The following is a 26,810-nucleotide window of genomic DNA, read 5'->3' on the forward strand; positions in this document are numbered from 1 at the left end:
AAAGGTAGCTGGTTTTAATCCTTTGGGGGGGGAAGAACTGAGGTGGTGAATGCTTTGCTTAACGGTCAGTGCTTAGTTACCGGTGACGAGAGAATTGTTGGAAAAGGTCAGTGCCTTTTCCAAAGTTAAACCAGGGAGAAGTCCTCTGGTGAAAAACACAGTAATAGTCACTGTAAGGCTGATCAGTACAGAGTGAAACAATTTCCCAGCGTGGTTTTTCCATTCCTTCCTCCCGCCCTCGTTATTTTCTCCTCTTGTTCGCTCTCTGTCGCCATTGGAGGAATTCGTCGTCATTCATAGTCCTGTTTTACCAATTGAAATGACTAGTCGTATTGTTGCGTGACCTGTGTGCTGTCTTGGTAGACATGAATAAATTCCAAGGCATTAAACTCTGGACAAAAGCAAATAAATAGAAAAATGGAATACAAATAACAAAGCCAAGAGCCAATGGTATGAAACAGGGTTTAATATTCATTGTCATCAGTAACATGCTGACCACACCGGGTTGTTATTCTACCTGAAATGTACAAGGTCCTTTTTTTAGCTGGATCTTTGTAGAGTCGTACAAAATCGTGTGTTCTCCGAAAATTAATCCACAGATAAAAGAGGGAAACTAGTTAGTTTATAGTAATCTCTCTCAGTTCAGTCTTCTTCTTCTGTGGTTTTTATATGACAACGTTGGCAATGAACTTGAAGGTGCATTACTTAAACCAACTTCATCTTTCAATCACCCACATGGGTATATGCTCCTAAAAACCAATGAGGAAATGGGAAAGGCGGGACTTGCAGCACAACAAGCATCTTAAATAGAACCAGAATCTAAAATAGAACCTGCGTAGTGCCTGGATGAGCAGTTTGGATGAAATGATTGAATAACATTTCTGTGTACATTTAATTTGCAACGCTCACACACAACGTGGCCGGTGTGATCAGCATGTAAGGCTTAGTACAGATGTAGGGTCTTAATTGGATCACTCTTTTGTTGATGAGAATTTTCCTGCATAGCACGAAATGCAAACGTAGTGTATTCAAGGTTTAAAAATGCTTCTATGGTTTGTAATTTTCACTTGAAAATTTTAGACTGGATTTACCCTAATGTAAAACGCATCAACCCCTCCATGAATTATTATTCACGTAATTATTCACATTTCCTGCTGCTGCAGGATTATTGTACTACTGTAGCAAACTGGCTCAAATTAAGACCCTACATCTGTACAGTGAAGAAGGATATAACATATGGCAACCAAATCCCACAGTAAAAGTTTAGAAGCACTCATACATAATGAGATTAACCAAGCCATCTCATGAACTACAGTTCCCATGTCTCTACTCCCATGTCAACACAGTAAACATTTGTACTCAAGTCCATGGGCCCCAATACCCTCTCCAAGTGAAACTGATCCACGGAAGAGCCTCCGTCATCATTAGCGTCAACCCATCTTGTCCCACTATTAATACCCTTTGTAATTACCACCATGGCTTACTGATCGACACAGTGGCCCTTTAATGAGAAGACAGTGAATAAATATTTACCCCCCCCCCCCACGGCGGAGGATGAGTGTCAACTGTTTGCACGATTATGGAAATAAAGGCGTTTTGCCCAGAAAGATGGTGAGGACAACGAATGTGTTATGATGTGTTATGATGACTACTCAAAATGGAGAGACGGGATATCAATAGAGGTGTAAATATTCCTTCATGTGGTATAATCTGGTTATTGTTGAGCATCACCAAAGGCACAACGCTACTGCATATGCTGGAGTTTATGCTGTTGGAGTCATCTTTGTTTAAGGCCACAGCTTGTGGTCTACAACATCAATGAAAGTTGTCAAAAGGAAAGAGATGGAGAGATAGAGAGAGGAGGAGGAGTGGAGGAGAGAAAAAGAGAAGGGAGAGTCAAGCCAGTCACATCAGAGAGACATTCCTCTCCTCTCACCTTTTACTTGTTCTCTCATCTGAATAATCCCTTCCATCTGTCTGTAGTGATGCATGGGGGAGGGCCAGTGGACATCCCCCCCCATCTCTCTCTTAAGAACTCGCTACAAAAGAGACCGGTGACGCTGTAATTCCCCCCTGCACGCGTGTTCTGATTGTATTTACACACGCCCCTGCTGACACGCAGTCTCCGGGCTCGCGTCGATATTCGCCGCCCATCTGCATTCCCAGCATGCTCCCTCAAGCTGGTCCATTTTTCCTGACAAAAATTGCCCCAGGCGATTGATCAGAGGACAGAGGCCCACTGTCGAGGCATTCAACAACCCTGCCGCCCCCCTAAGACATGATTATGATGTGCTACGACCACCCATTGGCCAATCAACCTAAAGTAGTATTCTTCAACCACGGAATCTGCCTCCCTCCGCACCTCCCTTTCATCCCTCTCTTTCCAATGTCATATCTCTGTCTCTCTTGCCTTCGGTTTCTCTCCTCCAGACTCCACCAGCCTCTCCCTAGCTTTCTCTCAGTCCAGCCACTTCTCTCTCTAACGCTGTTGACACAAAGATCGATAGGCCTCTACCTTTAATTCTGGGGATGCGGAGATGGCTGGGTTTCTCCCTTTAACGCTGTGGATGAGGAGATTGATGGGTTTTCCCTGTGACAGCATCAACTTCAATTAAGAGTCTTGATTGACTCCTTCACTCTCCTTATCAGATCCAGTTTCTCAATCAAGGCAGCCATCTTGTTTGTGTGTACGAGGTGGTCTGTCTTACTTAGGAACTGTGTGTTTTAACATGGCAGCCGGTGTGCGAGGACCACTAAAGCTAATAGGATGGTTTCTCAGGTTGCTCCCACATGCAGAGAGCACAGAGAGTTCAATCTCAGCTTAGCCACAGACGAGAGTGAGGAATCAAGCCTCAATGTTTTTGAAATCCCCACTTTTGCTTCCCCTGCAAAGTGAACAACTTCAGGAAAAAATATAAAGCGGACCGTGTCAGATTACCACGGGTTTGCGATAAGCCTTGTTATTTCTCGAAGAAATCCAGCCTCATCACATGGGTCAAATTGGAAAAGAAGAAGCTCCTCCTATTCCTTTCGTTCGTCAAATCTCTGTCTGTCTCTGTCTGTCTGTCTGTCTGTCTGTCTGTCTGTCTGTCTGTCTGTTTGCCTGCCTGTCTGTCCGTCCATCTGTCTTTCTCCAGCACCATGAGGAGCTCTGATGAGCTGCTAGCTGAAATAGCTAGTTACAAAGGGGACACTAGTACAGCAGGCATATCAGCAATCAAGCCTCATTTCCATGTAATTGGGTTACACAGCCTGCTATATTAACAGCGTAGGTGGTCCCTTCTGTTTGGGACCCTAAATACATAAAGAAAACCAAACTAGTTCAATCCACCAGAGATCAATACATTTATCATAAATAATTCCTTCCCCACGGTCAGATGATTCTTAACGGCCCCACCGTTTCCTTCAGATGGACTCAGAGGGCTTGTTTTTAAAGGACCCACGCAGAGTGTTAGGGCATCCCTGTATAAACGCCTGATTAGAAATCCAGGGCTGGCACCTTTATTGAACCTTTATTATAACAGGGTCCCACTGAGACCAAGGTTTCTTTCACAAGCCTTGCATGAGCACACTTTACACAATAGAATACAAATATACAAAAATGACAAACACACTCAAGAAAAACAATCACATTCCTCAGCAAAGAGGTTCTCAATCAACATTTTGAACTGCCCTAGAGGCACCAAAACATCCAATTGAAGAGTGTTTACATACTGTATACTACACACTGTGCTATCAGCAGGGGGTTATGGGACACCATGGACGGGTCTTGCAAACCACCTTGCCATACATCGATATTGTGCCCGATACGTTAGCAGTGGGGTGTTACGAAGGGAATGGGAGATTACAATGCCCTTCTGAAGCTGAGCCTGCAGGTGTTTAATTTAATTGGAATCCTGAGAGGAAGGACATAAGGAGGGGGGGGATGAAGGGAGGATGTCGACAGACTGTCTTTAAGCCCCTCTGTGAGTCAGTATCACCATCACTCTCCCCCGCTCCGATGCCTCTCCATCCTCCTCTTCCGAACATGTCTCTTTCTGACTCGACGCACAAACAAGTTGTTCGGGTGAAGCCGCGGGGGTCACCTGATGCATGGAGACGGTGAGACGTTATCAGTCAAATAAACGCCAGGCCGTGGTCGGGGCCTCACCCCCAAGGTGAGACGCTAGCGTCTGGTTGACAGAGAGTAACAGCACAGGAGGACCCCTCAAAATCTCTCCAGTAGCAGTAGCATCACAGAGAGAGAGAACGAGAGAGAGAGACAAAAACCCCCAGGACTCAAGGAAACAAACAAATCTAAAGTTTCCTCCCCAGAGAGACATGGTGCGGGGACTCGATAAACTTAGTATGATTGAGATTGAAGTCACCCAAGTGAAACAACATGTTGCCGTTAACATGAGGTAGAAAAAGGAAGGATCTTCTCCACAACTGACTCAGTGTACTACAGAGACATAGACAGTGGTAGCCCAGAGGTTGGCCCCACCCTCCCCAGATAGCATGTAGCACACTGCACAAGCCATTGCTCAGACCTTGCGGGGCTGTGGCACTCTCTTGCTCTATACAATATATAGTAAAAAGGCTATGAGATTAAAATTATACAAATTAAATGTATTACTTTACTTCCTTAAAATCACATTTATATGCAAGAAATTCTATTAGCACCTTTGTCTGTCAGTGTCATCATATTTTACTTGAGGATGACGAGCAGGACCTTTTCTTCACCACCAAGGTAATAATAATCTAACAAGTCTCCTCACCCTGTCAGAGTCGGGCCCGATATGGAAGTAGTGAACACATTTCATTCTGTCACTGATAATATCATCCAGCTATTCTCCAACCCTCAGTCCTCAGGGGGGGATCTAGTGTCAGTTAATTAACGCTCCTCACAAATAGTCTGGGGACTTTCATGGTAAAAATCAAGACTAATTAAGTTAGGGCTTTTCCAGCAGATATAAAATCACCCGGCACTGAACACGACTGCTGTTCGTTACTGAGAGACTCTGTTGGGGCGTCGTTTGAACTAGCCATTGGAGAACAGGGATCGATATTTGCTCTCTCCATAAAAAAAGGCAAAGTAACATCGCTAAGAGTATGTTATAATTCAGGTCACTTGTAAAGTGGTTGTAATATCCCTCATATCTACATATTATTCATAAGCTTTGTGAGGGAAAAAGCTGACTTGAATATAGTTAAGATCGATAAGTATACACTTGAGTGATATCGTTTGAGAGTATTTCTTAATTGTTTTGCTTTTTGATCACACCTTAGTGAGATTTAACAAATTCCCCTATGAATAGGTGAAACATTTTTGTAGCTCTGAATATTTAGATAATGTCTCTGACAGCAGATAACCGGATCTCTGAGCATGCTATTATCAGTAATGACTTGATGAGACATGAAACTACCACAACCCACAGTCTTTGAAAAAAAAGGCTCAGTTCAAATTTTGTGACTTGATCCTCCCCCACCTCACTTCCTGACCCTTAACGGGTCCAAATAGGAAGTGACACGTGTGATGGGAACGTGTGAGACAGACTTATTACAGAGGCTCAGGTTTTCCCCAGTCGCCGAGCGACAGTGGGGAAAGAGGGCTACTTTAATTGCTTGTGATGGCCATCCTTGGGTAAAACGGCAGTAACGTTTACCTGGGAGAGGAACGAGGCAGCGGCTTGGAAATATTGCCTCGACACTCATGCTCCGCTCGCCAGAATGAGCGCGAGCAAAACGTATGAGCCAAAACAACACGTAACTGCACGCTAAGACGCCGCTTGCCGCTTTTGAGTTGGAGCAACTTAACCTCGCTTTTTAATGCATTAATGCTCCCTTTGTGCACCGGGAAAAATAGAAAATATCTGCATAAACGTATTTAGGCGGTGCGAATAAGAGGAGAATTAAGCAAGTCTCTCATCTGGAGATGTTTTCACAGGATACACTTTGGGAATGTTACGAGAGAGAGAGAGAGAGAGAGAGAGGGAGAGAGAGAGAGAGAGAGAGAGAGAGAGGGAGAGAGGGAGAGAGAGAGAGAGACAGAGAGAGAGAGAGCGGGAGAGAGGGGAGAGAGAGAGAGAGAGAGAGAGAGAGAGAGAGAGAGAGACAGAGACAGAGAGAGAGAGGGAGAGAGGGAGAGAGAGAGAGAGAGAGAGAGAGAGGGAGATAGGGAGAGAGAGAGAGAGAGAGAGAGAGAGAGAGGGAGAGAGGGAGAGAGAGAGAGAGACAGAGAGAGAGAGAGCGGGAGAGAGGGAGAGAGAGAGAGAGAGAGAGAGAGAGAGAGAGAGAGAGAGAGAGAGAGAGAGAGAGAGAGAGAGAGAGACAGAGACAGAGACAGAGAGAGAGAGGGAGAGAGGGAGAGAGAGAGAGAGAGAGAGAGGGAGATAGGGAGAGAGAGAGAGAGAGAGAGAGAGAGAGAGAGAGAGGGAGAGAGGGAGAGAGAGAGAGAGACAGAGAGAGAGAGAGCGGGAGAGAGGGAGAGAGAGAGAGAGAGAGAGAGAGAGAGAGAGAGAGAGAGAGAGAGAGAGAGAGAGAGAGAGAGGAAAAAAAGCAGGGCATGCCTACAGTACTATACCCACTGGAACAGCCAAGAAAAAAATCACACGGTGAAGAAGCAGCATCAGAAAAAAAGAAAAGTGTATAAATCAACAGTGCGGGTCTTGATCAAAGCATTGCACCGCCACAGAACGGGGTGGACCCTGGCCCCGGCCAGGTGAGTTTTCATATTCCTATCTGTTTGAGGGGGTTTGCAATCCATCACGAGACCAAGCAGGAGAGGAAAGCGTGTCTCTGTCTCCATCTCTCTGATGGACCTGTGATTTCTCAGCCGGCAAAAAGCCATGACCAGGCTCTTCTGTCCAGTGGAGAGGAAAAATGCATGAGCTTTGGAGGGAGAGAGGAGGAGAAGACTGAGAGATGATAGAGGGAAAAAGAGAGAGTGTGAAAGAGGAAGAGAGAGTGTGAGGGAAAGATATGGAAAGGGAAAAAGAGCAGACACCAGCACCACAGGGTTTTTCATTTTCTCCATCCCCCTCCTCCTTACCCCTCTCCTCTGGAAAGAGCAGGATATCCGGCCTGATCCGATTTGCTCTCCTCCAGACTCCCAGGAGGGTGAGATTTCCTTCAACTCCCATCATGGGTAGGAGGGATGGGGAGGAAGGTTGTGGGTGGCAGCGGAGCATCACTCATCCTTTTAATTAAACAGCGGGTCACAAGCTTCTTCTTTTGGTGCTTCTCGTGGCGGTTGGCCTCCTGGGTCCAACAACAAACGAACAGAGATGTGGGGATTGTGGGATTGTGGGATCGTGGCGGCGAACAGGGCAGGATAATCCCCCTGATGTCTACGAGACAAAGACGATGCCACGAGATAACCGCAAAGGCCACATGCTATTTTACAAACAGAGCCCTGAGCCCAAACAGTCAACATAACTGCACAGACCAACGAACATCCTAGGTCTTGTCAAGGATCCCTCCAGAACATTCCTTACGCACACCTGTCCCCTATTCCCACTGATTGGTAATTGTATATATGTGCCCTTGGTTTACCAGTGTCCTGTCGATTATTGCTACAATGTCCGTTGGTGCGTGTGAGTACCTATGCTGTGTGTTTTGGGCTTTCGTGCCCTTGTGGATGCGCAGATGATTACGGGTCTCGTCCCGTGTGTTAGTCATTGTGTGCGTGTGTTATTTATTTGAGGTACTCCTCGCTCTTTTGTTTTGGGTTACTAGCCTGTGTTTTGTTACCTGTTTGCTTGGACTTTGCCCCCGGCATGCCATAATTTGGGCTTAATAAAAAAAACTATTACGCATTCCTGCGCCTGTCTCCCGAATCTCTTCATACCAATGTGACAGGCCTACTGTACTGACTATACTGTTATTTATCCATGGCAATGTTGAATACTCATTTCTGATTGGCTTGAAGGGCATTCTAGAGAATGCATTATGGAGGTTAGCTAATAGAACTTCATGACACCGTATCAAGATGTATGGTGTTCTGGGGAAATGATTCAGTCAGAGCCTCATTTAGCATCAGAGACAACAGAAAAGCGGTGGATGACGATGACCATAAGGTTATCACGGAGCGTATAGCTACCTCCGGGCCTCTACGCAGAACAGCAGTCTACATCCCTGCTCATTAGTAACACATTTATTTATGCATACAGGAAAAGTTGATTGTGAGTTCATCAATCATTCGACGGGGGTCTCCCTCCGGTTGCCTGTGGGGTTAAAGCGCAGTTATCATCGTGATGTATGAGTCTCCTCAACGTCCTCAGCTTTTTAGCCCGTCTCTCGCCATGTTTCCATGGAGACCCCCTCGCCGCATTAGGAACCACAGCAGATATGTTTGTTTTGAATTATGGATCCATGTTTCACTTCAAGCTTCAAATTGAGGTAAAAATTAGTACCGCGGCGATTTCATAGACAGCTTAATGTGCCTTCTCAATCCAGCTCTACACAGTATACAGTATGTCAATATCCAAGTGCTCATTAACTAGCCTGTTAAGTAAAAAAGATACTACACTGAACATAAATTGAATTGCAACATGTAAAATGTTGGTCCCATGTTTCATAAAAGATCCCAGAAATGTTCCATGCGCACTTAAGGTTAATGTCTAATGTCTCTCAAATGTTGTGAACCAATGTGATTACATCCCTGTTAGTGTGCATTTGTTCTTTGCCAAGGATAGTCCATCCCCCTGACACGTATCAAGAAGCTGATTAAACAGCACAGTCATTACACAAGTGCACCTTGTGCTGGGGACAATAAAAGGCCACTCTAAAATGTGCAGTTTTGTCACAACACAATACCACAGATGTCTTAAGTTTTGAGGGAGTGTGCATTTGGCACGATGACTGCAGGAATGTTCACCAAAGCTGTTGCCAGAGACTTGAATGTTAATGTCTCTACCATAAGCCACCACCAATGTTGTTTTAGAGAATATGGCAGTGCGTTCAAGTGGCCTCACAACCGCAGACCACGTGTATGGAGTTGTGTGGGCGAGCGGTTTGCTGATGTCAACGTTGTGAACTGTGTGCACCATGGTGGCGGTGAGGTTATGGTATGGGCAGGCATAAGCTACGAACAATGAACAAAATTGCATTTGATCAGTGCCAGTTTGAATGTACAGAGATACCGTGACGAGATCCTGAGGCCCATTGCCCAGCCCTTCATCCGCCTCCATCACCTCATGTTTCAGCATGATAATGCACTGCCCCATGTTGCAAGGATCTCTACACAATTCCTGGAAACTGAAAATGTCCCAGTTCTTACATGGCCTGCATACTCTACAGACATGTCACCACCCATTGAGCATGTTTGGGATGCTCTGGATCAATGTGTACGACAGCGTGTTCCAGTTCCCGCCAATATTCATCAACTTCACACAGCCTTTGAAGAGGAGTGGGACAACATTCAACAGGCCACAATCAACAGCCTGATCAACTCTATGTGAAGGAGAGGTGTTGAGGCAAATGGTGGTCACAGCAGATACTGACTGGTTTTCTGATCCACGCCCCTACCTTTTTTTAAGGTGTCTGTGACCAACAGATGCACATCTGTCATTCCAGTTATGTGAAATCCATAGATTAGGGTCTAATGAATCTATTTTAATTGACTGATTTCCTTATATGAACTATAACTCAGTAAATTCTTTGAAATTGTTGCATGTTGTGTGTACTGTATATTTTTGTTCAGTATATTCAATCACTAAAATATATTCGGCAGGCTAAGAGCAAGCTGTTTCTGCTCCTTGCATGCCACATAGCTGCTATACTGCTATCTCCAGGTAGTGGCAGCATGGGGTCTTCATCCCCGATGTGCAGGGGCAGTGGCAGTTAACTCTAGGGCTCCTCAGGGACTCAGGGTCTGCTGTACGATAAAAAGTGATGATGAGACCGAATTAGAGAGAAGTGATTGTTAACGAGCGAAGCAGCTGTTTTTGAACACCAACTACAAAGCTTGCCAACTGCAGGAGCGCCTCCCGCCCGCTGACTCAACCTGCCTCCTCTGGATTGCGTGAGATAGCACTGTACAGCTGGAGAATGGGCTGGGAACGGGGATTTACCGTGATTTGAACAGATTTTTTTGGGCATTGTATGTCATTTCCTACAAGTGTTTTTTCGGCAATTAGAAATAGAATGAACAATTTGCTGTTCAAGAAGTAATTGATGTTTTATTCAAATATGTTGCACTTTTGTTGACTATGGTTAGACACTACAAATTGACATTCCAGAGTCTACTGTACATCCTCCAATATTTTTCTAAATACATTTTCTAACACAGATATTTCCTTGCTCTAATAACTGGTAAATCCTCTATCTCATCTCACGTTGCATATTACCATGAATCTATAAACATAGATGGTAATTACATCCATGGAAATCGCACAGTAATCACCTAGACTTCCTTTTCTCTTACACTGACAATGCACAGGCACTTAATGCAAGGCCATCATCTGTTTTAGTTTAGCAGACAACAAAAAGGATTTCATTTTTTTGCAATTACAGCAACACTCTTTGATTATCAAGCGAACAAACCTTGAACTGTGACGATGGATCATGCATCGTAAGCAGACACTATAGGTAGCCTAGTGGTTAAGTGTGTTGGGCTCGTAACCAAAAGGTTGCTTGTTCAAATCCCTAAACTAATAGGTGAAAAATTTACCCTTGAGCAAATTGCTGTGCATTAGATTGTCTGGTAAATATTCATTTTCATTGATCAAGGAAACAAGATGGCGGATATCATGATAGGTGGGGAGATTGTTATTCAGCAGACATTTCCTTTCCTAGCCATGGGCCTATACACATTAAGCTCCTTGTCCATGGAGGGAAAGTATTAATATCAGGGTGGCCATTTTGCCATAGCTCATTTAACCTCTAATTACCCTGCGTAGTGAGACTGAGGACTCCAAAGAGCTGGCGCTGCAGATGGGGGTTATTTGGAGAAAAGCCAGGGTCACCATCAATTATAAAAACAATGGTCCATACAGGTGACGCTTTTTAATTAGAACCTCTGATGCTTGAAATGCTGGAAAATGATTGGTTAACAGGAAGGGCACGCACATGAAGAATAAACACACACACACACACGAACACGAACACACACACACACAAACACACATACATGCACACACAGTCCCCACCCAAGGCTCCTGCCACCCCCACATTCAGCAGGTGTGTGTGAACACTGTGTGGGTGTGTATGAAGACTGTGGACGTGTGTATGTGGTATGAGCCTCTGGAGGAGACTGTGTGTGTGTTTGTTTTTGAATGTGTGTGTGTTCATGTGGGTGTATTTTTCATGTGTGTGTGTGTGGGTGTCTTCTTCATGTGTGCATATGTGTGTGTATTCTTCATGTGTGTGTGTGTTATTCATGTGTGTATGTGTATGTGTATTCTTCGTGTGTGTGTATTCTTCGTGGGTGTGTTATTCATGTGTGTGTGTGCTATTCATGTGTGTGTGCGTTATTCATGTGTGTGTGTGTGTGTGTGTATTCTTCATGTGTGTGTGTGTGTGTGTTATTCATGTGTGTATGTGTGTGTGTATTCTTCATGTGTGTGTGTGTTATTCATGTGTGTATGTGTATGTGTATTCTTCGTGTGTGTGCATACTTCATGTGTGTGTGTGTATATGTATTCTTCGTGTGTGTGTTCCCCATGTGCGTTATTCATGTGTGTGTGTATTCTTCATGTGTGTGTGTGTTATTCATGTGTGTGTGTGTTATTCATGTGTGTGTGTATTCTTCATGTGTGTGTGTGTTATTCATGTGTGTGTGCGTTATTCATGTGTGTGTGTATTCTTCATGTGTGTGTGTGTTATTCATGTGTGTGTGTGTTATTCATGTGTGTATGTATTCTTCATGTGTGTGTTAGAAGCAGAATGTGTTACTTGTATGGTATGATGTGGTTTATTATTCTGGGTATCATATGTTTTCTTTCTCTCCCTCTCTTCTCTCTTTCCATCTATACTTTCATTGTCTCCCTCCCTTCTCTCCTTTCCATCTATACTTTTCTTCTCTCCCCCTTCTCTCCTTTCCATCTATACTTTCCTTCTCTCCCTTCCTTCTCTCCCTCCCTTCTCTCCTTTCCTTCTCTCCCGTCCTTTTCTCCCTTCCTTCTCTCCTTTCCATCTATACTTTCCTTCTCTCCCTTCCGTCTCTCCCTCCCTTCTCTCCTTTCCATCTATACTTTCCAACTCTCTCCCTTCCTTCTCACCCTCCCTTCTCTCCTTTCCATCTATACTTTCCGTCTCTCCCTCCCTTCTCTCTTTCCATCTATACTTTCCTTCTCTCCCTTCCTTCTCACCCTCCCTTCTCTCCTTTCCATCTATACTTTCCGTCTCTCCCTCCCTTCTCTCTTTCCATCTATACTTTCCGTCTCTCCCTCCCTTCTCTCCTTTCCATCTATACTTTCCTTCTCTCCCTTCCTTCTCACCCTCCCTTCTCTCCTTTCCATCTATACTTTCCGTCTCTCCCTCCCTTCTCTCCTTTCCATCTATACTTTCCTTCTCTCCCTTCCTTCTCTCCTTTCCATCTATACTTTCCTTCTCTCCTTTCCTTCTCTCCCTTCCTTCTCTCCCTTCTCTCACTTCCTTCTCTCATTTCCATCTCTCCATCTCTCCTTTCCTTATTTCCCTTCCCCTTCAATATCTCCCTTCCTCCTCTCCTTTCCTTGTTTCCTTTTCTTCTCTTCAACTTGAAGGCCATTTCTTTATGTCAGCCTGCATTCTCTCATGGTATCTTCTGACAACTACATCAAAGCTTGGCAGCTCCCAGACCTTCTATTCATGAGCTCATGTACGATGCAAAGACAGGAAGGGAAAGTACCAATGGGACTTGAATTGATGGCAGCAGACACATCCAGCCCCTTTCTCCATTATCCTCTCAATAAACTTTCTGAGACATTACATTTTTAATATTTGTTTTCCTGTTCTTGAACGTCAACGTATAAAAAAAAACTGTAAATGCTAACATTTTTACCATGACTTTCATGAGTTTTAAAACTGTAAATGCTAACATTTTTACCATGACTTTCATGAGTTTTAAAACTGTAAATGCTAACATTTTTAACATGACTTTCATGAGTTAAAAACTGTAAATGCTAACATTTTTACCATGACTTTCATGAGTTAAAAACTGTAAATGCTAACATTTTTACCATGACTTTCATGAGTTAAAAACTGTAAATGCTAACATTTTTACCATGACTTTCATGAGTTAAAAACTGTAAATGCTAACATTTTTACCATGACTTTCATGAGTTAAAAACTGTAAATGCTAACATTTTTACAATGACTTTCATGAGTTAAAAACTGTAAATGCTAACATTTTTACAATGACTTTCATGAGTTAAAAACTATAAATGCTAACATTTTTACAATGACTTTCATGAGTTAAAAACTGTAAATGCTCCCTCATTCTATCCCCTTGTCTCTCTCTCTGCCTCCCTCCCTCATTCTATCCCCTTGTCGCTCTCTCGGTCCCCCTTCCTTTCTCTTTTGCTTTCTCCCCCTCTCTTCTCTTCCTTACTCTGTCTTTCTCTCTCGTTCTCATCGTTGCTCTGTCCCTCTCTCTCCTGTCTTTCTCTCTCGTTCTCATCGTTGCTCTGTCCCTCTCTCTCCTGTCTTTCTCTCTCGTTCTCATCGTTGCTCTGTCCCTCTCTCTCCTGTCTTTCTCTCTCGTTCTCATCGTTGCTCTGTCCCTCTCTCTCCTGTCTTTCTCTCTCGTTCTCATCGTTGCTCTGTCCCTCTCTCTCCTGTCTTTCTCTCTCGTTCTCATCGTTGCTCTGTCCCTCTCTCTCCTGTCTTTCTCTCTCGTTCTCATCGTTGCTCTGTCCCTCTCTCTCCTGTCTTTCTCTCTCGTTCTCATCGTTGCTCTGTCCCTCTCTCTCCTGTCTTTCTCTCTCGTTCTCATCGTTGCTCTGTCCCTCTCTCTCCTGTCTTTCTCTCTCGTTCTCATCGTTGCTCTGTCCCTCTCTCTCCTGTCTTTCTCTCTCGTTCTCATCGTTGCTCTGTCCCTCTCTCTCCTGTCTTTCTCTCTCGTTCTCATCGTTGCTCTGTCCCTCTCTCTCCTGTCTTTCTCTCTCGTTCTCATCGTTGCTCTGTCCCTCTCTCTCCTGTCTTTCTCTCTCGTTCTCATCGTTGCTCTGTCCCGCCGTCTCCTGTCTTTCTCTCTCGTTCTCATCTTTGCTCTGTCCCTCTCTCTCCTGTCTTTCTCTCTCGTTCTCATCGTTGCTCTGTCCCTCTCTCTCCTGTCTTTCTCTCTCGTTCTCATCGTTGCTCTGTCCCTCTCTCTCCTGTCTTTCTCTCGCGTTCTCATCGTTGCTCTGTCCCTCTCTCTCCTGTCTTTCTCTCTCGTTCTCATCGTTGCTCTGTCCCTCTCTCTCCTGTCTTCTCTCTCGTTCTCATCGTTGCTCTGTCCCTCTCTCTCCTGTCTTTCTCTCTCGTTCTCATCGTTGCTCTGTCCCTCTCTCTCCTGTCTTTCTCTCTCGTTCTCATCGTTGCTCTGTCCCTCTCTCTCCTGTCTTTCTCTCTCGTTCTCATCGTTGCTCTGTCCCTCTCTCTCCTGTCTTTCTCTCTCGTTCTCATCGTTGCTCTGTCCCTCTCTCTCCTGTCTTTCTCTCTCGTTCTCATCGTTGCTCTGTCCCTCTCTCTCCTGTCTTTCTCTCTCGTTCTCATCGTTGCTCTGTCCCCTCTCTCCTGTCTTTCTCTCTCGTTCTCATCGTTGCTCTGTCCCCCTCTCTCCTGTCTTTCTCTCTCGTTCTCATCGTTGCTCTGTCCCCCTCTCTCCTGTCTTTCTCTCTCGTTCTCATCGTTGCTCTGTCCCCTCTCTCCTGTCTTTCTCTCTCGTTCTCATCGTTGCTCTGTCCCTCTCTCTCCTGTCTTTCTCTCTCGTTCTCATCGTTGCTCTGTCCCTCTCTCTCCTGTCTTTCTCTCTCGTTCTCATCGTTGCTCTGTCCCTCTCTCTCCTGTCTTTCTCTCTAGTTCTCATCGTTGCTCTGTCCCTCTCTCTCCTGTCTTTCTCTCTCGTTCTCATCGTTGCTCTGTCCCTCTCTCTCCTGTCTTTCTCGCTCCCCCTTGCTCCGTCTCTCTCCCTCTATCTTTTTGAAAAGGACAAATGTTTCCGTCAGTCACAGTGGCATTGCTTTGGTATTCCGCAATTTAGCCAAAAGCCAGGGTGTATCTGCTCTCAGCAACCACACACAGCAGCCAAGCCATCTAACACAGAGAAGAGATGGGTGAAAGGGAGAAACGAAAGGATGGAGAAGTAGAAAAACTGATAGAGGTGAAGGAGGGAGAGAGGGAGTGGCGACTGTCAGACCAGTGTGTATGTGTGTGTGTGTGCGTGTGTGTGCATGTGTGTACGTGTGTGTGCGTGTGTGTGTGTGTGCATGTGTACGTGTGTGTGTGTGTGTGTGGGTGTGCATGCGCGTGCGTGTGTGTGTTTGCGTGTGCATGTGTGTACGTGTGTGTGTGTGTGTGTGTGTGTGTGTGTGTGTGTGTGTGTGTGTGTGTGTGTGTGTGTGTGTGTGTGTGTGTGTGTGTGTGTGTGTGTGTGTGTGTGTGTGTGTGCGTGCGTGTATGTGTGTGTGTGTGTGTGTACGTGTGTATGAGATGGGAAAGAGTTGGTCAATTCCACACACACCAAGACTGTGTCAAACACATGTTGAAAATATCATAACAACTTTGATCTCAATGACAGCCTAAATGCTGACTGACATGTACTTTAGATCTGCAAAACTGCCCACTCCAGCGACTGCACAGACTAGATGGATGTTTTATGCAGTAGCCACATCTTCAGGCCTTAAAACATCAAAAACACCTCCCAAGTGGAACAGCGGTTTAAGGCATTGCATCGCAGTGCTTAAGGCGTCACTACAGATCTGGGTTCGATCCCAGGCTGTGTCACAGCCGGCCGTGACTGGGATTCCCATAGGGTGGTGCACATTTGGCCCAGAACTGTCTGGGTTAGGGGACGGTGTTTGGCTTGATTACTAGGCTGATTGCTGTCTAGCGACTCCTTGTGGCAGGTTGGGTGCCTGCAGGCTGACTGCGGTCGTCAGTTAAATGGTGTTTCTACCAACACATTGGTTCGGCTGGCTTCCGGGTTAAGCGGACTGGTGGTAAGGAGCGCGGTTTGTGGGGTCATGTTTTGGAGGATGCATGACTCGCCCTTCACCTCTCCGAGCCCATTGGGTAGTTGCAGTGATGAGACAATATCGCAATTTGATATCACGAGAAAAAACTAGATAAAAAAGAAAGAAGAAACATCAAATATTTTACATCTGGTGAAGCTCAGCCCTGAACACCATATTTTGGGGGGTATAAATTACAGCCAGATTGCTGAAGATTGACTTCGAAATTTGAAGTGAGAGCTATTACCATCAAGTAGGCTTGGGTTTTTGCTAGGGTTTTGTGGACTGGGGTGGTGGATGGCTGTAATCCCATGACATCTGGATCCAAAGGTTGTGTGTTCAATCCCAGTGGTTGACACTTAAAAAAATATATATCCTTAACCATTTGGAATGAATTCCTAAACTTTATGTTTAAACCCTATCCAAAACCTTAGCCCTTAACTTAAAAATGTCACGTTCAGACCACCTTAGAAATTTGACGTTTGAAGAAATTAAATGAAGCTAAACATGAGGAGCAACCCAATGTGGCAAAAACACTTAGAAATTTGATGTTTGGAGCAACTTTGAAATTTGAGGTTTTGGGGAACGTGGTTAAACATCAGAATCTGAAGTCAAAGTGGCCAAACCGTGAGATCTTGTTGGTAAATTAAGACTGCACATAGACTGACTCTAAATAGGTGACTTGATCTCCCAAATTACAAGGCATTTCATCATACTGTGCATTGGAGGATCTCTGAGCCTCATCGATTATAAATGACCACCAGAAGCATATTAGCTATCTGAATATAATAATAGCCTACTGTCAAGAATAGTAGTCAAATTCTGGTTACAAGAGAAATAACTACATATAAACACTTCTGTTTGAAATTGCAAATGAACAAAGGCAAGCAAATGCCAGCGACACAGGCGGATGCATGCAGGATGAAAAACAGAGAGGGGGGGGGTACAGAAAGGGCACAGGGAGAGAGGGAGATAAGTGTTGAGAGAGAGGGGTGGGGGAGAGAGGGAGATAAGTGTTGAGGGAGAGAGACAGGGGTGGGGGAGAGAGGGAGATAAGTGTTGAGAGAGAGGGGTGGGGGAGAGAGGGAGATACGTGTTGAGGGAGAGAGACAGGGGTGGGGGAGAGAGGGAGATAAGTGTTGAGGGAGAGGGGTGGGGGAGAGAGGGAGATAAGTGTTGAGGGAGAGAGACAGGGGTGGGGGAGAGAGGGAGATAAGTGTTGAGAGAGAGGGGTGGGGGAGAGAGGGAGATAAGTGTTGAGGGAGAGAGACAGGGGTGGGGGAGAGAGGGAGATAAGTGTTGAGAGAGAGGGGTGGGGGAGAGAGGGAGATACGTGTTGAGGGAGAGAGACAGGGGTGGGGGAGAGAGGGAGATAAGTGTTGAGGGAGAGGGGTGGGGGAGAGAGGGAGATAAGTGTTGAGGGAGAGAGACAGGGGTGGGGGAGAGAGGGAGATAAGTGTTGAGAGAGAGGGGTGGGGGAGAGAGGGAGATAAGTGTTGAGGGAGAGAGACAGGGGTGGGGGAGAGAGGGAGATAAGTGTTGAGAGAGAGGGGTGGGGGAGAGAGGGAGATACGTGTTGAGGGAGAGAGACAGGGGTGGGGGAGAGAGGGAGATAAGTGTTGAGGGAGAGGGGTGGGGGAGAGAGGGAGACAAGTGTTGAGAGAGAGGGGTGGGGGAGAGAGGGAGATAAGTGTTGAGGGAGAGAGACAGGGGTGGGGGAGAGAGGGAGATAAGTGTTGAGGGAGAGGGGTGGGGGAGAGAGGGAGATAAGTGTTGAGGGAGAGAGACAGGGGTGGGGGAGAGAGGGAGATAAGTGTTGAGAGAGAGGGGTGGGGGAGAGAGGGAGATACGTGTTGAGGGAGAGAGACAGGGGTGGGGGAGAGAGGGAGATAAGTGTTGAGGGAGAGGGGTGGGGGAGAGAGGGAGATAAGTGTTGAGGGAGAGAGACAGGGGTGGGGGAGAGAGGGAGACAAGTGTTGAGGGAGAGAGACAGGGTGGGGGAGAGAGGGAGATAAGTGTTGAGAGAGAGGGGTGGGGGAGAGAGGGAGATACGTGTTGAGGGAGAGAGACAGGGGTGGGGGAGAGAGGGAGATAAGTGTTGAGGGAGAGGGGTGGGGGAGAGAGGGAGATAAGTGTTGAGGGAGAGAGACAGGGGTGGGGGAGAGAGGGAGATAAGTGTTGAGGGAGAGGGGTGGGGGAGAGAGGGAGATAAGTGTTGAGGGAGAGAGACAGGGGTGGGGGAGAGAGGGAGATAAGTGTTGAGGGAGAGGGGTGGGGGAGAGAGGGAGATAAGTGTTGAGGGAGAGAGACAGGGGTGGGGGAGAGAGGGAGATAAGTGTTGAGGGAGAGAGACAGGGGTGGGGGAGAGAGGGAGATAAGTGTTGAGAGAGAGGGGTGGGGGAGAGAGGAAGATAAGTGTTGAGGGAGAGGGGTGGGGGAGAGAGGGAGATAAGTGTTGAGGGAGAGAGACAGGGGTGGGGGAGAGAGGGAGATAAGTGTTGAGAGAGAGGGGTGGGGGAGAGAGGGAGATAAGTGTTGAGGGAGAGAGACAGGGGTGGGGGAGAGAGGGAGATAAGTGTTGAGGGAGAGAGACAGGGGTGGGGGAGAGAGGGAGATAAGTGTTGAGAGAGAGTGGTGGGGGAGAGAGGAAGATTAGTGTTGAGGGAGAGAGACAGGGGTGGGGGAGAGAGGGAGATAAGTGTTGAGGGAGAGAGACAGGGGTGGGGGAGAGAGGGAGATAAGTGTTGAGAGAGAGGGTGGGGGAGAGAGGGAGATAAGTGTTGAGGGAGAGAGACAGGGGTGGGGGAGAGAGGGAGATAAGTGTTGAGAGAGAGAGAGGGGTGGGGGAGAGAGGGAGATAAGTGTTGAGGGAGAGAGACAGGGGTGGGGGAGAGAGGGAGATAAGTGTTGAGAGAGAGAGAGGGGTGGGGAGAGAGGGAGATTAGTGTTGAGAGAGAGAGGTGGGGAGAGAGGGAGATAAGTGTTGAGAGAGTGAGAGAGAGAGACAGGGGTGGGGGTGAGAGGGAGATAAGTGTTGAGAGAGTGAGAGAGTGAGACAGGGGTGGGGGTGAGAGAGACAGAGAGCCTGAAGAAGGAGAAGAGATATTAGCTGGGCAGAGGAAACGCTGCAGGATGAACAGAGAGAGAGAGAGAGAGAGAGAGAGAACGGAGAGGAGAGAGAGAGAGAGAGAGAGAGAGAGAGAGAGAGAGAGAGAGAGAGAGAGAGAGAGAGAGAACGGAGAGGAGAGAAACAGAGAGACAACGCGAACAGAGGAGAGGCAAAACACAGATAGATCAGGCGATGAGATGTGTCAGAGACAGGAGCGGGAGGCAGAGATTTACAGTCAACAGACTTTGACATAATCTGGCAGGATAGGAACAGATTCCAAAAGGAAATGCCGGCGAGGGCAGAGAGAAACAGAGGGGGAGAAATTACATTTGGGAGATGGAGGAGAGAGAGAAGAGATGGAGAGATTGGCCAAGAGAGAGAGGGAAAAGGAAATGGAAGTGTAGACATCTAGCTTAGTTTACCACATCCTGCAATGTCAATGCATAAGTTTACTGATATCAGATATAGGCCATACATGAGCATGTGGGTCTGGGCAGGTGTGATGTAATTGATGTTAGTTGTCATTTGTATGTTTTGTATTACCTTTTGAAAATAAAATCTCACAACAACAACAAAATATATAATCCATACATGCGTCGAAATAGTCTCTAACAAAACACTTCTCGTCTCAAACCTCACAAACAAGCAACATCTCCTTTTGCAGTTGAACAATTAAGCATTAAAAGAGGGGAACTCTTCCAGAGAAAAGGCAGCAACAGCCTGTATCGCGCATCTCCACCATGTTTCCATAGCATCACCCTCCATAAAACAAAAGGATGAGAAACATCACTTCCATCTGTTTCAGTTAATTTCTCACACTCATCTCCATCTGTGCCGAGAGAACAATGGCCCACATTCCCCGCTACTGTACATTATCCACAGTGTAGACATCACACATGGCCTACTCCCAAAGTGTGAGTCACTAGCTTCCACTCTATCCGGGAAACTTCCAAAGGTCAAAGACAAGATTGCATTAGAATAATACATAAACATTAGCATTGGGGGCTTGCTGCCTTTGCTCTGCTTTGAAGATGATGACAGTACACAGTGTTAGCGAGTCAGCTAACTCATCTTTTACCTACAGTACAGTATGCTAAGGACTTAGCGCTTTTACCTACAGTACAGTATGCTAAGGACTTAGCGCTTTTACCTACAGTACAGTATGCTAAGGACTTAGTGCTTTTACCTACAGTACAGTATGCTAAGGAATTAGCGCTTTTACCTACAGTACAGTATGCTATTGACTTAGTGCTTTTACCTACAGTACAGTATGCTAAGGACTTAGTGCTTTTACCTACAGTACAGTATGCTAAGGACTTAGCGCTTTTACCTACAGTACAGTATGCTAAGGACTTAGTGCTTTTACCTACAGTACAGTATGCTAAGGAATTAGCGCTTTTACCTACAGTACAGTATGCTAAGGAATTAGCCCTTTTACCTACAGTATATTATGCTAAGGACTTTTCACCGTACTGAACCAATCCCGAGCCAAACCGAACTGTATTGAGCTGGCCTGGTTATGCATTCACCATAGTTAATAATAATAATAATAATGTATTTTGTTTAACGCTTTTCATTACAGAAAATAATCTCAAAACACATAAAAAGCAAGACAAACAAACAACACAATTAAATTGAGGTGGTAGAGATTGAACGTCTCTATTTTTCTGGGAACGTGCTAAGGAGCATTAGAAAAAAGGGTATTAGCTGTTCAGCTAGCTCCTGATCTTACCTTCCTTGCAGTACTTCCCCTTGTAGCGAGTGTGCGTGCAGTCACAGTGTACCTCGCCATACTGGATGGAGCAGAAACCTCCGTTGAGGCAGGGGTTCTGCTTGGTGCACAGGTACTCCATGTCACTCTGGATGCCCTGGCTGTTGAGCAGGGTGGGGGGTGTCTCTCCCACCTTCAGGTTGGAGATCAGGCCCAGGAACGGGGGCTCGTACTTCACCGTGCTGGAGGTGAGGGCTGAGAGGCGCACGTCGGGCGGGATGCCGCCCACGAACAGGTCGCTGACCACCGCCATCTCCTTCCGCTTGGACTTGACCTCTGCCATCTTGGTCTCGCCGTCCACCATCAGCAGAGTCTCGCGGAAGTTGCGGGTGAGGAGCACCATGTGCCAGCGGTCGTCGTTGACCTGGGTTTCCATGTGTAAAGTGGCGGGCTCAGCACAGTGGATGGCAAAGCGCAGCTGGAGGCGCCCTCCGACGATCAGGAGCTCCATGAAGTCACAGTTGCCGCCGTCGTCTAGATAGAGCAACAGAGCCTTGCTGATGTTGGTTTTGAGGCTGAAGCTCAGCTCGCCCAGCGAGCCCGCCTCCCAGCGCCCGTAGCGGGCCCACTGGCCGGGAGCCCCGCCGAACTCCAGCGCCCGGGCCGTCACCAGCAGACTGAGAAACACCAAGGGCCCCATGGGCAAAGCGGAAAACCTCAATCGGCTCGTCATGGTTACAATCCCAATCCTAATAACCCTGCTATTGGTTCAAATCCTCCACACAGTGACGTAGCTCGGCCTAGACTAGCTACAGCTGCAGCTGCTGTAGTTTCGTTTTTGTTAAGTGTAAACAATAGTTGTTATGTCTGATTCCTTCTAGGCAGACTCCTCCTCTAGGCTGGGGGATACGTCAGAGAAGCAAAACCCTCACAGGACCCAATTCCAGATTCCAACCCTGCCCGACTCAGCAGTTTATTTTTTTTGCTTTACTTCTTGGCTGCTTTATCCTGACTCTCTTCTCCGTCTCTCCATTGGTTGGTACCTCTGGGACTCACTGGGAAAAACGAGGCCAGCGGACGGGTAGGGGGAATTACGATAATTTTATCACAGCGTTCCGTTCTCCAACTCAACTCCTTATTCCAAACAGAAATCCCCTGGAATCCAGATGTAGCTTTTTAGGAAACGTATGTCAGTCTCTGTGGGCGTGTTTTATAGATGTCGTTTTTGGGAAAGGGGAGGGGAGAAGGGGAGGAAGAGAGAGCGCTGAGGAGGAGTGTGTCAGAGCTGTCTGGTGTCACGTGGACAGCAGGGTATGTTCATGGTGCCAACGGTGTTAAAGCCTTCCTCTCCTGAAGCCTCTGGTTGGTCCACCACAGGTTAGACTGGTCTGGGTCCCCTCATCGTCCCCGCAGTCAGGGATCTGGAAGAAACAGACAGAGAAACCTCATTAGGCCCTGGTACTTTGTGTAATGGAGGTGGTCCTGTGAAATGCGTGATGAGTAACCTTGTAAGTAAGACTTGTGTTAGCTCCCCAAACTGAAGCCCTAGGCTTTAGCTGATAGCGCCAATGCAGTCTTGTGACTCAAGGGAGATCATGGTTCGAATACAGTAGTAGAAGTAGTAGCAATAATAGCACATGAAAAATAAGCATTGAAATCATAAATGGAGTTCCTTTGGGGATCTGCTTTGTAGGGGACATATTTCCATTTGCCAGCTGGTCTCTCTTTGATCAAGTTCCCCCTCAGAGACGTGGACAACTTGACTGAATGTTCTATACATGAAATTCATTACTGGTGATTTCTCTGTTGGAAACCAAGACTAGAGTAATAAATATGTACATATGTCTGGTATGAAGTTCAACATTCATGTGCATGATTTACTCAGAGCCTAGTGGGTGTATATCAACAGCCAATCAAAATGCCTCACTCCATCCGTGTTGATTTACTCAGACCCTACTCGGTGTATATCAACAGCCAATCAAAATGCCTTACTCCATACTTGTCTGCCAAGTACAATTGGTCCTAAACACAGTGCACAAAGCTCCCTAGCATATAATGCTTAAATCCATGACTTGACTATCAATAACTCAGCAATAAGGCTTTCAATAAATCACCCTCCAACCGTTTTTGTATGTAGGCTTTAGGTTCTCCACCTAACTGAACACGCGCACACGAACGCACAAACACACAAGCAATCATATTAAGTCTCATTTTCAGTGGGATGCCGTGGAGTCAATGGCTGCCAGGATAGCCACTATTGACCCTTGTCCCTGGCCTAATCCGTTCCCATTATTTCTGAAGTGAGATTTAATTTCCATCGCAGACAGTTCACAATTAAACCCCGCTGATCACACTCGCTCAGGCTGCCGTGCTTGGCTGCCTGACTTCAGAATGAGGACACTATCCATGTGCCAGAGAGAGTGAGAGAGAGAGAGAGAGAGAGAGAGAGAGAGAGAGAGAGAGAGAGAGAGAGAGAGAGAGAGAGAGAGAGAGAGAGACAGACAGACAGACAGACAGACAGTGACCGAGAGGGAGATTGGGGCAAACATTTTCACGGTAATGCTGGTGAGGGAGCGTGTCAGGCCTTGAGGAGAATGGGAGAAAGATGGAGAAAGGGAGAGAGAAAGCTAGAGAAAGGGAGAGAGAGATGTCTGATTTATTTTGGTCACGCTAGCTGCTTGTTTGCATAAGATCCTCTGCTCTCACACGCGTCCCCATAAATGAATCCCTGCATAATAACATCCATAGATGAAAGCATTATTGATATATGGACAATACAGTGCAGATTATGGAGCTAGGACGTCTCATAAGAACTGCGAGAGAGAGAGACAGATCAGGGTCTCTTAGGAAGGAGGAAGATGCATATCTGAAAATGCATACAGGCGATTCCACGCTAGCAGGAATAATGTGCTCTACAAGTAAATCAAATTTCCAGACTGGGCTCTGCTAATTCTGAGGTATGATACATTTGATGAAAATTGGACATTGGATTTAAGGGGAACTCCCTCTGCTGGTGATTTGTTGAATGTGCAGTCCTAAAGGAGGGCTGTGATTGGTTATAAACCTATAAATGTACCAGAGAGCCCACTCTGTGTTCCAATAGTACAGTCGTGGACAAAAGTTTGGAGAATGACACAAATATACATTTTCACAAAGTTTGCTGCTTCAGTGTCTTTAGTGTCAGATGTTACTATGGAATACTGAAGTATAATTACAAGCATTTCATAAGTGTCAAAGGCTTGTATTGACAATTACATTAAGTTGATGCAAAGAGTCAATATTTGCAGTGTTGACCATTCTTTTTCAAGACCTCTGCAATCTGCCCTGTCATGCTGGCAAGTAACGTCTGGGCCACATCCTGACTGATGGCAGCCCATTCTTGCATAATCAATGCTTGGAGTTTGTCAGAATGTGTGGGGTTTTGTTTGTCCACCTGCCTCTTGAGGATTGACCACAAGTTCTCAATGGGATTAAGGTCTGGGGAGTTTGGACCCAAAACATCGATGTTTTGTTCCCAAAGCCAGTTAGTTATCACTTTTGCCTCATGGCAAGGTGCTCCATCATGCTGGAAAAGGCATTGTTCATCACCAAACTGTTCCTGGATGGTTGGGAGAAGTTACTCTCGGAGGATGTGTTGGTACCATTCTTTATTCATGGCTGTGTTCTTAGGCAAAATTGTGAGTGAGCCCACTCCCTTGGCTGAGAAGCAACCCCACACATGAATGGTCTCAGGATGCTTTACTGTTGGAATGACACAGGACTGATGGTAGCACTCACCTTGTCTTCTCCGGACAAGCTTTTTTCCAGATGCCCCTATTCAATTGGAAAGGGGATTCATCAGAGAAAATGACTTTACCCCAGTACTCAGCAGTCCAATCCCTGTACCTTTTGCAGAATATCAGTCTGTCCCTGATATTTTTCCTAGAGATAAGTGGCTTCTTTGGTGCCCTTCTTGACACCAGGCCATCTTCCAAAAGTCTCCGCCTCACTGTGCGTGCAGATGCACTCACACCTGCCTGCTGCCATTCCTGAGCAAGCTCTGTACTGGTGGTGCCTCGATCACGCAGCTGAATCAACTTTAGGAGACGGTCCTGGCGCTTGCTGGACTTTCTTGGGCGCCCTGAAGCCTTCTTCACAACAATTGAACCACTCTCCTTTAAGTTCTTGATGATCTGATAAATGGTTGATTTAGGTGCAATCTTACTGGCAGTAATATCCTTGCCTGTGAAGCCTTTTTTGTGCAAAGCAATGATGACGGCACGTGTTTCCTTGCAGGTAACCATGGTTGACAGAGGAAGAACAATGATCCTAAGCACCACCCTCCTTTTGAAGCTTCCAGTCTGTTATTCGAACTCAATCAACATGACAGAGTGATCTCCAGCCTTGTCCTCGTCAACACTCACACCTGTGTTAAAGAGAGAATCACTGACATGATGTCAGGTGGTGGCAGGGCTGAAATGCAGTGGACATTTTTGGGGGGGATTCAGTTCATTTGCATGGCAAAGAGGGACTTTGCAATTAATTGCAATTCATCTGATCACTCTTCATAATATTCTGGAGTATATGCAAATTGACACAATACAAATTGAGGCAGAAGACTTTGTGAAAATTTATATTTGTGTCATTCTCAAAACTTTTGGCCACGACTGTATATTGTAGTATATCCAATAGTAATAAATCAAAAAGGGTAATTTTGAGATTTTAATATTAACAATATTTATGTGGAATAAATTAACATGAAAATGTGTATTTCAGAATATAGACATACTCCATATTTGAAAAGACACTATTGGGAGTATAATGACAATGTGTTGTCTGTATCATGTATGGTTCACAGATCATTGGGTCTTACAGTAAGCAGGATTGTATAGGTCTAAAAAGACCCTAAATTGGCCACGATTTTCCAAAAAATGGTTTGTGATTCAAATGTACAGAGCATGTCAAAAAGATTTTCTTACAATTAAATTTCTATGTGAGAATAATCTGAGATACAAAATATATTTTCTGCTCCAGCTGGCGTGGAACCAACTTTATCTATTTAGGGTAAATCGTATTATCACTGGTAGAATCTGACTTGAAAAATAAAATCACATTGCTATGGCATACTGTATACGCCGAGAATTTTTACATTTTGTATAATTGACAGTGGGGATTTTTTTTTAATTAAGAGTTACACTGTATCTTTGTCCCAGATGGGTAACAAGAATTGGAATATTCCCTCGTTGTTGCATTGAATATTATCATAGATTTTTTTGTCTGGAAATCGCTGGCATTTAGCAGAGGGAGCATCTCCTACTGCTTGTACCCTGTGTGTTCGTGCGTGCATGTGAGCAGCCTGGTCTAATAGACTAGATGTAACATAGTAAACGTAAACTGGGACACTAAAATTAGTATGGTGTGGCTACATATGACAGATGGTTACTTAAGAAAGTAGAGTGGTTGGTTCGGGTGACTTGGTAGGCATATACAACGAATGTCTAGCAACCCAAAAGTTGTGGGTTCAAATTTCATCACGGACAACTTTAGCATTTTGCCTAATTAGCAACTTTTCAACTACTTACTACTTTTTAGCTACACTACATGACAAAATGTACGTGGCCACCTGCACGTGGAACATCTCACTCCAGAATCATGGGCATTAATATGGAGTTGGTCCCCCCTTTGCTTCCATTATTCCTCCTCCAGCAAACTGTACAGTTGGTACTATGCACTGGGGCAGGTAGCGTTCTCCTGGCCTCCGCCAAACCCAGGTCGCCCGTTTGGACTGCCAGAGGGTGAAGCGTCATTCATCACGCCAAAGAACACGTTTCCACTGCTCCAGATTCCAATGGCGGTGAGCTTTACACCACTCCAGCCAACGCTTGGCATTGCG

General features: G+C 45.8%; 1 protein-coding gene across 10 annotated transcripts in view; it reads right to left on the reverse strand.

Annotated features, from left to right (window-relative positions):
* The window catches only part of LOC109896506 (neurexin-2), a 1,132,408-nt gene that overhangs the window by 986,057 nt on the left and 119,541 nt on the right, over positions 1-26,810 (reverse strand). For all 10 annotated transcript variants that reach the window (XM_031832475.1, XM_031832476.1, XM_031832477.1 and 7 more), the window contains exon 2: positions 20,960-22,359. In XM_031832475.1, coding sequence (XP_031688335.1) covers positions 20,960-21,671 — 712 coding nt within the window. In that variant the 5' untranslated portion in view covers positions 21,672-22,359. The remainder of the gene's footprint in view (positions 1-20,959; positions 22,360-26,810) is intronic.

Source organism: Oncorhynchus kisutch, linkage group LG9, assembly GCF_002021735.2.
Source record: "Oncorhynchus kisutch isolate 150728-3 linkage group LG9, Okis_V2, whole genome shotgun sequence".
Classification (NCBI taxonomy): Eukaryota; Metazoa; Chordata; class Actinopteri; order Salmoniformes; family Salmonidae; genus Oncorhynchus; species Oncorhynchus kisutch.